Source organism: Setaria viridis, chromosome 1, assembly GCF_005286985.2.
Source record: "Setaria viridis chromosome 1, Setaria_viridis_v4.0, whole genome shotgun sequence".
In the NCBI taxonomy this organism is placed as follows: domain Eukaryota; kingdom Viridiplantae; phylum Streptophyta; class Magnoliopsida; order Poales; family Poaceae; genus Setaria; species Setaria viridis.
This window is the reverse complement of record NC_048263.2, coordinates 25,509,916-25,524,865: the sequence shown is the minus strand read 5'-3', so window position 1 is coordinate 25,524,865 and position 14,950 is coordinate 25,509,916. Positions and strand designations below refer to the sequence as shown.

Here is a 14,950-nt window from a genome sequence, read left to right as displayed (position 1 = left end):
ACGAGATCGACGTGGACACACACGCTGCAGGAGTACACGGTGTGCTGCGGGCATCCGTGCGTGTCCATGGACACACGCTTGGATGCGAGCCACGTATTTGTTCACATGCAACGGAAGTTGTCCGGAAAGAACAAAAAGGTCATGCACGCCGGTAGATGCGTTGCAACATCGTCTGCAGACGGAGTGCTAAGCAGAAATCCTGTAAGTGCGAAGGAGCGGGAATGCGGGATCCAGCGACTCCATCCAGCCCACAGCGTGTTCAGCCAGCGACAAAGCGTGTGGCCGAGTGAGCACAAAAAGGACCAACAGAAAGGCGTGGCACCCAGCGCGCGGAGCCGCAACGAGCAAAATGGCGCGCGGAGCCGCAACGAGCAAAATGGCGCGCGCGCCAGCAAGAGCCTCCCCACTGTTGGCTTGGCGCGCCCGCGAGCTCCTTCCCCGCGCGCGCAACCCACGCGCGGAGCGCTCCACCTGGCGGCGCTTGGGCCCCACCCCGCCTGGTACCTGGCACACACACTCCGCAGTCCGCACCCCGTCCCCGTTCCCCACCGAAAACCGAAGCGCGCGATCGCCACCGCCGAAGCAATAGGCCACCAGCCGCGCGAGCCACCTCACCACCACCGCGCCGCGCGTGCGCGCTTGGACCGACGCGCAACGGCCTCCCACACCCCTCCGCCTCGACTGCCCGTGCACGCCACTGCGCATGCAGCCGTCCGCACTGCTGCTCTCGTGTCGCGTGAACAAGCCTCTCGCTCCATTTCTCCCCCATCCGGCCACCCCGTCTCCTCCCCGTGCTATATAGCGCACCTCCTAATCGCAGCCTAGACTCCGCAGTCGCCCAGCGCAGCCCCGCATTTCACTCTCAGCGGTCGCAGGGGGTTTAAGGTTGTGGTTCGACCGATCCGATCCGATCCGATCCGGCTGTGCGGAGAGGCGAGGCGGAGAGATGGCGGTGGCGCCGGCGTTGGCGGTCTCCGGGGCCGCGCTCGGCGGGGCTGCGGCGAGGGCTCCCCGGCCCACCGGCGGCGGCGGGGAGTGGAGGCGCGGGTCGGAGCGCCCGTCGCCGTCGCTGGTCTTCGGCCGCATGGGCACCTTCGTCGTCCCTCGTAATGACCCCGCAACTCATAATCCTCTCCCCTTCTCTGCTCGCCCCCGATCAAGTGTTCCGCGCGGTGATTTGTACGTGAGTGATGTGGTGGTGGTGATGCTTGCAGGGGGTGCTCCGGTTGGAGGAGGTTCGCGGAGGCGCGGGGCCATGCGCGCGGCGGCCGCGTCCGGGAAGGTGGTGGTTCCCGAGGGCGAGAACGACGGACTTACGTCTTCGGCCGACTCGGCTCAGTTCCAGTCCGACGAATTGGAGGTTCGTGATCCACCGGCCCTGTTCCTTCAGTCCAGAATTCTGGCACGTTACAGCATTGCGTTGTTAACCTGAAACACGAGTGTACTGCAAATGCCGCATCTGCATGTATTTCTGATTGTTTCCTTTTTCCGCTTGCTGTTTGAGAAAAAAGACATACACCGATCAGTGAGAACTGCACCGATCGGTGATCTCCAAGAAAGGGTACACCGTTCGACGGAGTCACAACTCTCTGTACCACTATCTAGAGTTGTCTGCATACATAATCGACTTCTGAACATTTCGTCTGCCTGATCGTCTTCTGAACATTTCGTCTCTTGGACCCTTGTCTAGGTACCAGACATCACTGAAGATCAGATCGAGTCCTCAGAGACAATGCACGTTGCCCGTGAGGCTGATGCTCAAGCCTTGAACAGAGAGGTACTAGGATCAGCTCCCCAGGTGAAACCACGAACTGTTCCACCACCAGGAGATGGGCAGAAAATATTCCAGATTGACTCCATGCTGCAAGGCTATAAGTACCATCTTGAGTATCGGTATGTATTGCTTGCTTCGTTCTACTCCACACTTCAAGATGTTCCAGTCTTTCATAAGATGTAAATGGCTCCCTCAGCCCTCAAGGATCATGATGCTCTTGAATTTTATCTTAATTCTTGCATATGTAGTAGTTACTCTTCAAGGTTTTGCTGGAGGGTCATATGTAACATGAATCAATAATTAGGTTCGTTTGCACCTGGAAATTTTCATGTTGATTTGATGCCTAAAGTGTGCCATATCGTTTCACCTACTAGAATGCAATGGAAATGTCCCCTTTCAGGATAAGATATCTGCAGAAATGGTTGGCCAAACAAAATAGAGGCTTATAATTCTTTCTAGAGTCAGTATCAATTAAGCAACGATCTTCATTTGCATCACCTTTTTCATTCTTGTTAGGAAAAAGTCCATTTTACTCCCCTCACCTATTTACTTTGTCTGCTTAACCCCCTGAACAAAATTTAGGCTCACTTTACTCCCCCGAACTATTTCATTTGGTTCAATCTACCCCGTAATTAGATTTATCTTTTTCTGTTTCTTCGCGTAAAAGTTGAGTTTTAATTTCATATTTTGTCAGTTGACTTATAACATAATGCTCGACGTTAGAAAAATATATTAGAATTTTTGTCATGATTACTTTTCATACAATTTTATATATCTAAGTTCAATTTCATATTAAATATTCCTAACCTATGAAAATAACCAAGAAAAATTCTTAGTATAATTTTTTAACATAAAGCATCATGTTTTGTATCTGCTCACAAAATTTGAACTCAAAATTCAACTCATATATCATATAAAGAGAAACAAAAAGGAGAAATCTAATTAGGGGGTAGATTGGATAAATGAAATAGTTCAGGGGAGTAAAGTGAGCCAAAATTTTGTTCAGGGGGTTAAGCGGACAAAGTGGATAGGTGAGGGGAGTAAAATGGACTTTTTCCTTCTTGTTATTAGGACAACTCCTCTATATAGCCAATATGAACAACACTAGCAATCTCACTATGCCTTCATGAATAAAAAAACAGGTACAGCCTCTATAGGAGAATCCGTTCAGATATTGATGAGCATGAAGGAGGCTTGGAAGCCTTCTCCCGTAGTTATGAGAAGTTTGGATTTAATCGCAGGTAAAATTTCTTCAACATGCAAGTGTTTATCGTCTTTTCCTACATAGAAGCAAATAACTTTGTATCTTCTTCCTATGTAGTGCTGAAGGTGTCACCTATCGAGAATGGGCTCCTGGAGCACATGTATGCTCTTCTTCTAATCTTATCGTTTATCTTAATGCAATGCTAGTTCCATCTTTAAGTTGTTTATGGGAATGACCACTCTCACATCTACAAATCTATTTCAATCGTACGGACTTTTACCTTTCTAAATGAATATCTCATCAAACTCAGCATGTGCTATTCATAACTGCCTCCTGCTTTAATTGCAGTCTGCTGCATTGGTGGGCGACTTCAACAACTGGGATCCAAATGCAGACCGTATGAGCAAAGTATGATTATGGCTTCAAAATGCATTTTATATATTTTTTAATAGATTGCATATTGAATTCATTAGACTTGGTTTCTTCAATTAGCGGTTGTCATAAGTCCATTACTAGATATCAATGTTGCTGCTGCTGTAAACTCAATTGTTGCCAACTTATGCATGTTACACATATATTCTAATTGTCTAGATATCTTTTACTTATTATGTGTTCATATAATAGGAGGAATTGAGTACTCATACTTAACAATGCATGGACCTGGAGTAGGTGTAACTCTATATGATTGATAAATAGTTGCTGATGCTAGTAACTGATGTACTTTCAGAATGAGTTTGGTGTTTGGGAGGTTTTTCTGCCTAACAACGCAGATGGTTCATCACCTATTCCTCATGGTTCTCGCGTAAAGGTATTTTTTTTACTGCTTGGTCAGTTTTTTTTTGGCTTAGAGCATCTCCAAAATTAATCAATGGATGTTTTGACCATATATAGGTGAGAATGGATACCCCATCAGGGATAAAGGACTCAATTCCTGCCTGGATCAGGTACTCAGTGCAGGCCCCAGGAGCAATACCTTATGATGGGATTTATTATGATCCTCCTGAAGAGGTCTTCATTTCCCATGTTCTGTACTTATAATTCTGAATTTTCCTTCTTTGTTTTTACCTTGTGCTGGCAATTTTTTTTCTGGGAAAGTTATATATTGTTTTCCTTGTGAAGCCTCCCAAGTGTATTTGAACCCATCCTATTTGTTGTGGGATCTTAATTTTGCATTTACTAGCCAGTAACTAAAATACTTTACATGCTTATGCAGGTGAAGCATGTGTTCAAGCATCCTCAACCTAAACGGCCAAAATCATTGAGGATATATGAAACACATGTTGGAATGAGTAGCCCGGTATTGCACCTTTACATTTTGACTCCTTAGACAATGCTAGCCATATACAGTTTTAGTTACTTACAGGCGTCAAGGATGTTTTGGAACTTTTAACCTTCTTTTTTCTCCAATATGCAAGAGAGCTGAAGTATCATTGCACTAAGAAAATGATTTAGAAGTTACACAAACCACACACACAACACCCTTACATTATAAAGACATGCCTGCCACTGACTCTGAAAAACATGACCACACAACCATGCTACCAAGAACTAGCTGGTAGATACATCAAGCTGCGCCAATTGCCTAGCACCTGTAAGCACAAATGTTACTTCTGCTGCTATATGTTTCTATAGTTTTAAACATTATAATTACATTTCAGAACAGCATGCTTGATTAAACTAAATATATGTGTTCTCATGAGTGCTTTGTGGTTATATTTCTTCTACTTTAGTTGCTACGTTACTTCAGCTGCTATATGTTTCTTTAGTTTTTAACATTATATTAACATTTCGAAACAGTATGCTTGATTAAACTACGTCACTTCAGCTGCTATGTGTTTCTATAGTTTTTAACATAATATCAACTGCACAATATATTTACTGTCAATCTACGTTTTTGATAGTTACCATGTGGTTTGTATATACAAGTTCTTTAACTAATCATTATCCATTTTTTACTGGCTGGCATTTTGTTTTTGTTGGCACTTAGATAAATGCTAGAATCCTTTGTGATTATAGGAACCGAAGATCAACACATATGCAAACTTCAGGGATGAGGTCCTTCCAAGAATAAAAAAACTTGGATACAATGCAGTGCAAATAATGGCAATCCAAGAGCACTCATATTATGGAAGCTTTGGGTAATTTCTTGATTCAATTTTGTTTATCTTTTTTCTTGTATATACAATTTACACCGTACCTTTTAACTTTGAAAACTGTTAACTGCTTGGGAACTTCATTTTTCGTCACTCCTTTTCTAGGCGTATGTAACTGTTGTTTGTTGCTGCCTTTCCACTATTCCTTCTGTTTTGATTATTCTTAAAATGTAAAATTATGTTTGGTCTTCAATGATCAATTGCATTGGCATGCATGTATAGCAACAGGATTTACATAGATATATACCCAACTGTATGAACTAGCTCTGAATGCATGGGTGGCGCATGATACTATCAATATGGCACTTTGGCAACTCACTAGGATCAGTATCAATGCTTATTTGGCTACCTTTCCATGTTTCCAACAGAATAAATTTTGAGATAATATTCACCTCAATTCTTAGTTCTAAATGATGTTTTCTTTTATTTGATAAACAACACTACAACATAGATTTAATATTTATTACTTCTATTGCAGATACCATGTTACTAATTTTTTTGCACCAAGTAGTCGTTTTGGAACCCCAGAAGATTTGAAGTCTTTGATTGATAAAGCACATGAGCTTGGTTTGCTTGTGCTCATGGATGTTGTTCACAGGTAATTGAAAAATTCTTTGTTCTTAACTCATCTCCATATATATAGTTGCATAATTAATGCTAAAGCTGATGGTGTATGGTTCAGAACTTCAGAGTAAAGGCAATAGAATAGAATTGCACACACGGTGGAAACATTTAGTCCCACAATCTATCAGTCCTGGGCTCATGGGCTGCAACTAATCTACAACCTCTACAACATGCATAAATTCAGAAGAGGAGAAACAATTACTAAACCATAATGTGTGAATTCTATCTGGTTTATGAATGCGTGGATTCATCTTGAATTTTGGTGCCTATTTTCCTTGATGAAAAACCGCATAGTTGTTCATAGGTTGGATCTCTGGTCAATCTGGTTTATGAATGTGTGAATTCACAATCACATTTATGGTTCTAAATAGATTTTGCATGAAAAATGTTGCCAACCACTAAGAAATATAAAAAGATATGAGGCCGTTGCTTTGTAGTACCTATTTTTTAAATAAAAAATGTAGAGGGTCAAAATCAAAGGAATAGGCAAATTTACCAGATACCCTTGTTGATTTACTGAAACCCTAAGAATATTTAAAACCTATTGGTCATGGTTCAAACCTCTTTGACATTGGGCCCATTGGGATGAGATTGATCATTATCTGTCGGATACCCTTGTCCATTTACTGAAGCCTTTTGGGTTCATACCTTTGCTTTTATTTTATTTGCAGTCATGCGTCAAGTAATACTCTTGATGGATTGAATGGTTTTGATGGTACGGATACACATTACTTTCATAGTGGTCCACGAGGCCATCACTGGATGTGGGATTCTCGTCTGTTCAACTATGGAAATTGGGAGGTACAGAACAAGAATGCTCAATTTCCATTTATTGTGTTCGCTTTCATTCTTTTTGCATGTATGCCTACCAACATTTTTATCCTACGCAGGTTATAAGATTTCTTCTCTCCAATGCTAGATGGTGGCTCGAGGAATATAAGTTTGATGGTTTCCGTTTTGACGGTGTGACCTCCATGATGTACACTCACCATGGATTACAAGTAATTTAAGCTTGATATATGTTCATTTATCTTCACTTGCTAAATCTGACGGGATTAAGCCTGAGAATTAGCTACCTAGTCCCTCTGTCCCAGATTGTAGGTTGTTTTGGCTTTTCTAGGTGCATAGCAAAAGCCAAAACGACCTACAATTTGAAACGGAGGGAGTATTGCAGTATCATATTTGTCCTATTCTTCCTTTTTCTAAAGTACTGCTATTTATTTTAGGTAACATTTACGGGGAACTTCAATGAGTATTTTGGCTTTGCCACCGATGTGGATGCAGTGGTTTACTTGATGTTGGTAAATGATCTAATTCACGGACTTTATCCTGAGGCTGTAACCATTGGTGAAGATGTAAGTTATGACTTGGTTTCTCGTTCAATATGAATTCTCATACACATAGTTTTTTGTAGTCTAAGATGCTTTTTGTTTATCTTGACAAGATGTTCCTATCTAGTGATGAAAAAACACTTTGGGTTTTAAGACAAATTGTGTCCTAAGCTGTTTCTTAACATTATTCTTCATGTCTTCGAATTTCATAGTCAATTAACTCCATTTTTAGGGCTATAATATGACAACAATAGGGCAACAGCTCCACATAATTAGTTTAGAAACATAAGTAGGAAATTCGAATTTATCTAAAATAATGGGCAACTTTTCTATTGGTTACTCAAACAACTATATTTCTTTAGGTGAGTGGAATGCCTACATTTGCCCTTCCTGTTCATGATGGTGGAGTAGGTTTTGACTACCGGCTGCATATGGCTGTGGCTGACAAATGGATTGAATTGATGAAGTAAGTGTTACATATGGCTGCGTATGACTATTGTTTTCTTATATCGGGCTGCATATTGAAGTAATTTGTTTTTTTTGCATAACACTATGGGTACATGCACAAAACTGTAATTGCATGTGCCATTGCTTATGCATTTATTTTTTATTTGTCACCACTTTCATGGCTTATTCTACACGATTATGAAAATAATATGCAGTTGCTAACCTCTAGGTTTTTTCATAAGAGAATTGTTTTTACACGTGGCTCGAGACTGCTGTAAATTTTCAAAATTGAATTAACCAATAACCCACCTGCTACTCAATGTAGTATTGCTGAACAAATCTTGAAAGATTTTTTATAAGGTAGCATAGCACATGCATATACCAGCAAATGCATCTCGAGCCGTGGAGGTGCATATCTATTTCACATAATTAACATTATATCATCCACAGTGTTCATCTATTGTGTGTATACAAAAAAGTCTCTGTTCTTTGAATCTGGTATTCACATAATTTATTTAAAGCTTTCATTTTGAAACTGGAAAGCTCTATCTGTAATATGCCTTCCGCTTTTGTTTTGAAAAGTATGGTGAGTTTCAATCTTCTTTTATTTTATTTTTTACCATGTAGGCAAAGTGATGAATCTTGGAAGATGGCCGATATTGTGCACACATTGACAAATAGAAGGTGGTTAGAGAAGTGTGTTACTTATTCTGAAAGTCATGATCAAGCACTGGTTGGTGATAAGACTATTGCATTTTGGTTGATGGACAAGGTAACCACTCATTAATTTTCTTGGTACTAATTGGGACATAGATGATGTTTCACATATTTATTTTTCACTACGATAACTAATTCTCTTTATTTTTCTCAAGTTTCAAAACTATTCATAGTTCCCACGAAATAAATGTTATTGAAAGCACAATGTTAAGAGTTTTGTTAATTTGCTTCAATTTGGACCTGTGCGCCCTTCTTTTCTGTTATGTTGCTGCATTTATTTATGTAATCTCTTGCATTATTAATTGCATCATGATAGCCTGTAAGACCTCTGTCTGAGTGAGTTTCAATTCTTGGCTATCTCTGCGAGAACTACATATATTTAATACTTCATTGAGTTTATAGAACAAATATTGGCTATTTCTCATGCTATATTTTTTGAAAAATATATTTGGTATTCCCTTTCCACTGCTCTCTGAAAATACACAGAAAAAGTACTAAATAATGGCACTGGTTCAACTTATGCAGGATATGTATGATTTCATGGCTCTCGACAGACCTTCAACACCTACCATTGACCGTGGGATAGCATTGCATAAGATGATCAGACTTATCACAATGGGTTTAGGAGGAGAGGGCTATCTTAATTTCATGGGGAATGAGTTTGGACATCCTGGTGAGATTTAACTACTTTGTTGCATTCAACCTTCTTTGAATATTGTATAGCTGTATTTCGTTTAACAATTATGTTGCCATTTATCTTTTGTTATGCTTTAGGAATTTGTTTGTTTGAGGTTATTGATCTACTTTACATTTTGCAGAATGGATAGATTTTCCAAGAGGTCCGCAAAGACTTCCAAGTGGTAAGTTTATTCCAGGAAATAACAACAGTTATGACAAATGCCGTCGAAGATTTGACCTGGTAATGTTTCTTTGAGCTATTACCTTATATTGATAACTGCAATAACATGCCTCAGTAAAGTCCAATTCTTATTTTCTTTTAGTGCTTATTGAGTGTTTAAATCGATAGGGTGCCATTATAATAGTTGTTTTTGTTCATACTAGTGTTTTCAAAATTAGAATATTTACACTTCCACTAAATTTTGCTTTAATTTATATAATTTGTGTTTTTTGTACATTGTCAGGGTGACGCGGACTACCTTAGGTACCATGGTATGCAAGAGTTTGATCGGGCAATGCAACATCTTGAGGAAAAATATGGAGTATGTTCTTTTTTTTTTTGGGGGGGGGGGTCTGTAAATCATTGTTTTTGCTAACATCAAACTTGGTATTCATTCCCTCTATAATGTCATTTAGTTCAAGACCATTTTGCTATTTCAATGGACTAGTAATAATAAGCTAGGAAAAATCAGTAATGAATTCTTATATGTTGCATCACTAACTCTATTTATGGTGTCTGATTTTAACTATTCTTTTGCGTTAATCTATTAACTTGGCAAATCTTAGTTCCATGATCATAACAGCAATGAAGATTTTCTGATGAAATTGGCTATGTAATTGCAGTTCATGACTGATGATCACCAGTACATTTCTCGGAAACACGAGGAGGACAAGGTGATTGTATTCGAAAAGGGAGATTTGGTATTTGTGTTCAACTTCCATTGTAACAACAGCTATTTTGACTACCGTGTTGGCTGCCGGAGATCTGGGGTGTATAAGGTATGCAGCTATCTCACAAATATTTCTGATTATAGAAGTGTAATGTTTCTTCACTAAATTAGTTTACCAAATCTCTATCTACAATTTGTCAATTGTCATTATTAATCTCTTGTGATGATGAAGATAGGAGTAAGTTACTGGTGTGAGCAGTTCATGTTGTTGTTTAATCTCGAGAAAGTAGGCTATTAATTTTTGAGGTTTCCAATTTGATTTGGTGTACAAGCAGGCAAAGGAAGCAAAAATATGAGTGCCTTTCTACCCTGCTGGAACTGATTTTTCTGTGTTTTCACATGCTTGAAAAAAAAGAGTCGACTACTCCATCTGTTTATATTTAAAATGGACAGAGTACCTAATATGTGCGATTGCTTGCTCATTCTCTTGGCATCGTATTTGAATGCATCCGTACTTAGAAAATTACGTGGTGAAATTACTGAGGATCAGTACTCAATCTGCTGGGTACTTGGGTGCTGATAGCATCTGCTGTTTTTCTACCAGGTGGTCTTGGACTCAGACGCTGGACTCTTCGGTGGATTCGGCAGGATCCATCACACCGCAGAGCACTTCACGGTAAGTTTTGTGTCACATGAGACTGCTCACAGCATGGTGATGTAGACTCGTTCCTGACATATGTGAGCTAACTTTCGTTTGGCTCATACTTGCAGGACGGTTCGCATGACAACAGGCCCCATTCGTTCTCGGTGTATACACCAAGCAGAACCTGCGTCGTCTATGCTCCAGCGGACACAATCGTGCCAGAAAGCAGCGAGGAAGTTATTAGCAAGTAAAACATGCTGCCAGTACAGCTAGTTGCATGCATGGTTTGCTTTTTGTGCCTGAGATTAGGATGCGATTTGCATCCTCTGCCATTGGGTTGAATAAGGTTCTGCTTCAATCCATGCTGGCAAGGCCAGACATCTTGCTGTGTGTTGTCCTCTCAGTTTAGTAGGTCGTCGGTACCCTTCAGGATGTCGGTTAAACATAGCAATTTTGTTTCTTTTTCATAATGCTAGATGCCTGGTTTTGAATTCTGTTCTTCTGGTACGCAGCTCGTTATTCACCTCATGATCTTGTGTCTGCACTTCTTTCATAACGTTGAGCACTGCTGCTATTAGAGTTGATCAGCCTGCACCTTCTTCTAGGTCTTATAGGACTTATCTTTTGAATTGTTAAAAAGGGACATTTTGGGTTATGTTAGTATAGGAGTGTGTTGGTGATGTGTCAGACCACAGAGCAGTTAGCAATTCGTGTGCTTGTAGCCCTACTCTGCTTATTCTTGACTGCTTGAGTACCGTGTGTGTGGAGCCAGACCCAGACATATTCAGCCCTACGCCACTACCAGTACTCCCCAATCCTGAAGGCACTGCACGTTCCGGGCTTGGCGTTGCAGGTACGTATATACCTCTCCTGCCTGCCTGCCGTAGATGTTAACCCTATAACGATGGACGCGGAAACTGAAGGGGAAAAATGACTGCGAAGCCAAGGCAGGGGGCAGGGATGCACACTTGCCGTATCCTCGGAGAAAAACCGATCGAGAGAGCGCGTGCGCATGGGGGACACCAACCTGTGACAAGGAACGTGCACTAGCGCGCTTGCTCAGGAGTCACTTCTACTCGACCGCGCTCCGATCATCACAGGCCCTCACCTAACGCTTTGCACGCCTGGTACTTCGCCGCAGTTGGTCCTGGCACCAATCGATAGCTGTTGTCCCGCTCACATCGGTCACATGTACGCGGAATGATGCCCATGAAGCTTATGTGCTATCATTGCCATAAGCAGCTATGGGTTAGTATGAGTATGAGTGACACACTGCTGACAGCTGCATATGAAACAAGATAACCTCAGATAATTGAAGCATGCAATTAGTACAAATCGCCGGTGCTTGCTTGAAGGTTCAGACTGCGAGTAGCTAGGACACTAGCTAGTACTCAGCTCTCTCCATCTTTTGCAAATTGCAAAATAAACAAAAAAAAGGGGAAAAAGGCGAAGAAAGGAAATGAATACGCATCACCATTATTCAGCAAAGCTGGTAGGAGCACAAGGAAGCGAGGAGCGATAAATAGACGAGCGGTGGTTGGCCACCAGCTGCTCCTACTACCAATTTCTTACACGGGCTCCTATACTAGAGAGCCATCAGTTCGGTGAGCGAGTCGATTGGCACCGATCGAGGAGAGCTACTAGTTGGCAGTAGCTAGGGCGAGGATGCAGCAGGGGGATCCGACGATGGAGGGCAGCGGCGGCAACAAGGAGCAGCAGATGCAGATCGTGTGCGTGCGGAGCGCGTCGACGGGCGATCAGGAGGCGGAGTGGACGGCGGAGCAGGCGTCGTCGCGGTCGGCGCTGTCGCTGTTCAAGGAGAAGGAGGAGGAGATCGAGCGCAAGAAGCTGGAGGTGCGGGACAAGGTGTTCTCCATGCTGGGCCGGGTGGAGGAGGAGACCAAGCGCCTGGCATTCATCCGCCAGGAGCTCGAGGTCATGGCCGACCCCACGCGCCGGGAGGTCGACACCATCCGCAAGCGCATCGACAAGGTTAACAAGCAGCTCAAGCCGCTCGGCAAGACGTGCCTCAGAAAGGTACTGCATGATGATGTTACTGAGCAGCCGTAGTGGTTCTATGGGATTTTACTTTTGTTCAAACTGTTCGTGGTCAGACAGATAACGCCGATTGTGTGTTTGTTTTCAAAAAACATGATCGATCGAGCAGGAGAAGGAATACAAGATGTGCCTCGACGCCTACAACGAGAAGAGCAACGAGAAGGCTACGCTCGTCAACAGGCTCATGGAGGTGAGTGCTCACTTACTGATTACAACCAGCGTCCTGTACTTTTTTTAGAAACTGTTTTCTGTAGGTGTGATTTTTTTTTAAGGGAAAGTTTTCTTCCGGCCCCGTAAAGAATGATACACTTATGCCTTTTCGAAGTGGCTAGGCCATTGGATTTGGGCTTGACCAAAAAGGCCGGGCCCAATATTTTCACACGAAACTGACGTTGCATACTTTTTTCTTTTTTTTGGTTTCGCAGCTCGTAAGCGAGAGCGAGAGGCTGCGGATGAAGAAGCTTGAAGAGCTCAACAAGACGATAGAGTCCCTTTACTAGATCTGCTCTGCACGTCTCGTAAGCTGACGACGATCAGGTAGTCTGGTGGCACTGGCACCAGGGGATGGAGGAGCATGCATTGCTAGTTGCTACACGTGCAATTTTTTCTTGCGACGTGCATGCATGGTGATTGATGGAATTTGTGTTGTTTTACATTTGTGCTTTGTAATCGACGAGGTACCGTTGCACTCTCTCGGCATGTAATGTATGGCGCTGTCGCGGCGTCGCAGTTGTGTGCAAACGAACATTCTTAAACAAGATGTTCTATGAGGGGGGACTCGAACACTAAAACAAGATCAGAACTTCAACATTTTAACGCTTCTAGTTCGAGCTCCTTTGCCTTGTTTTTTGTAAGGACCAATCCCCAGCCCGTTCTTTTGGATGGGTTGGAATTTTTTTCGAGCATCGAGCATTTCCAACACAAGCCTTTTGGAACACGATTTGAACGTAAGTATGGATTTAAATATTACTCTTCCATTTCCTTCTATAAGCTTATGACATTTTAAGATTTAAATCTCATAATTTCAATAACAAAATACCTTTACAACAGATAAATTTTGTTATACAAAAGTGGCATCATTAGATTTGTATTGAAAAAACTATCTTCTAGCTTGAGTCCGTGTCAAGTTACACCATGTTTTATATTTTGAAATAAAGGGGGTACTTAAGAATGTTATTTGTAATCATACCCAAATCCATCCATCAAGACAAAAGCCCAAGAGAAGGCATGAAACTTTTTTCCCTTTTATACAAATTCCCCTATAATTCCACGTCACCCCATGAACTCAAGATTATCGGTTATTGTTTGGCATGGCTATTGCATTTGGCTTTTAAGTTGCAGTCAAAGAATGCAGGGGCTGGATAGAGCAAAATAAGTCTCCCAGCAGAAACTATGCAAACCGACAACATCTTCTATGTATAGTTTTTTATGTAGGTATATATATACAAGAACTTCCCATTGCAAATGACTCTGCCATTTTGGTTTTTAGGGCTTGTTTGGAACAAAGGATTTTCATAGGAATTTTGGTACGTTCCAGAGGAAAGGAATCGCATAGTTGCGTTTGGAACGAAGGAATGCAAAGTACCGTTCCGGAGGAAAGGAATCGCTCGACGTGCAAAACGCAGGAAATAAAACATCCACTGCGACCCAAGGGAAATCGTCGTCGCTCTGGCTATCTATCTCTCCTTCCCGTCGTTGCTCACTTCCGTTCTGTCTCCTCACTCGCACCATGGCTCCCCGCAGAAGAATGAGTTGAGGACTCACCTTTGCTGTAGCCGGCCTGTAGATCTACCCCATCATGTATCTCTCGATTTGGGCAGCTATACCGCTACCAAGTGGATGGATACGATAGAGAGAGTAGAGGGCAGCCAATTTTAGCCACCAGCTATGGAGAATGTGGTCAGAAGCGGCAGATTTGTTCGGATTATTTCTGTACAGGAGAGAGGAGGGGGAGGATGGAGGAACAGTGAGAGTGAGACGGAGGCAGAAGAAAGGGTTAATTCGTTGGGTGGATGGGTGGAAGCTAATTACAATGTGGGTCCCGTGACATATATTGCTGGTTTAATAATATCATAAATAATAATCTTATGAATCACTCCTAGAATTAATAAAAAAAATTGAAAAATATTAATGAAAAGGTTTTTTGTTGCTTAGGAGACGTGTGATGGCCAATTTATTTCCTGCGATCCAAATAGCTCAGTTATTCCTGCGTTTTGCAATCCCTAGTTTTTCAGTTTCCACTCTTCCTGATCCCTACATTTTTTCCCTATTCCTATGTTTTGCAATCCTTTGTTCCAAACAGGCATTTACAGGCATTTAATGGACGAGTTCTGGCATTGTGCTTCGTCAATGCCTGCGGCCTCTATTTAAAATATCAGACGTGGTTTGATTTTCCAAGGTCTTTAAAATTATATTTTGACCTACAATTTCT

General features: G+C 41.8%; 2 protein-coding genes across 2 annotated transcripts; both read left to right on the top strand.

The window, feature by feature from the left end:
• Nucleotides 1-622: 622 nt before the first annotated feature.
• Nucleotides 623-10,959, top strand: LOC117862160 (1,4-alpha-glucan-branching enzyme 2, chloroplastic/amyloplastic). Its single transcript, XM_034745684.2, has 22 exons — nucleotides 623-1,106; nucleotides 1,215-1,360; nucleotides 1,691-1,893; nucleotides 2,917-3,015; nucleotides 3,096-3,138; nucleotides 3,327-3,386; nucleotides 3,706-3,786; nucleotides 3,870-3,986; nucleotides 4,192-4,275; nucleotides 4,995-5,116; nucleotides 5,610-5,729; nucleotides 6,427-6,556; nucleotides 6,646-6,756; nucleotides 6,982-7,110; nucleotides 7,449-7,552; nucleotides 8,161-8,305; nucleotides 8,776-8,923; nucleotides 9,069-9,169; nucleotides 9,393-9,470; nucleotides 9,772-9,927; nucleotides 10,423-10,494; nucleotides 10,590-10,959. Exons 1-22 carry the CDS (start codon nucleotides 947-949, stop codon nucleotides 10,710-10,712), a joined length of 2,532 nt encoding a protein of 843 aa, XP_034601575.1. The 5' UTR covers nucleotides 623-946; the 3' UTR covers nucleotides 10,713-10,959.
• Nucleotides 10,960-11,877: 918 nt separating this feature from the next.
• On the top strand, nucleotides 11,878-13,335 carry LOC117862181 (uncharacterized). The gene is made up of 3 exons (XM_034745712.2): nucleotides 11,878-12,498; nucleotides 12,629-12,709; nucleotides 12,945-13,335. Exons 1-3 carry the CDS (start codon nucleotides 12,127-12,129, stop codon nucleotides 13,017-13,019), a joined length of 528 nt encoding a protein of 175 aa, XP_034601603.1. The 5' UTR covers nucleotides 11,878-12,126; the 3' UTR covers nucleotides 13,020-13,335.
• Nucleotides 13,336-14,950: the final 1,615 nt, after the last annotated feature.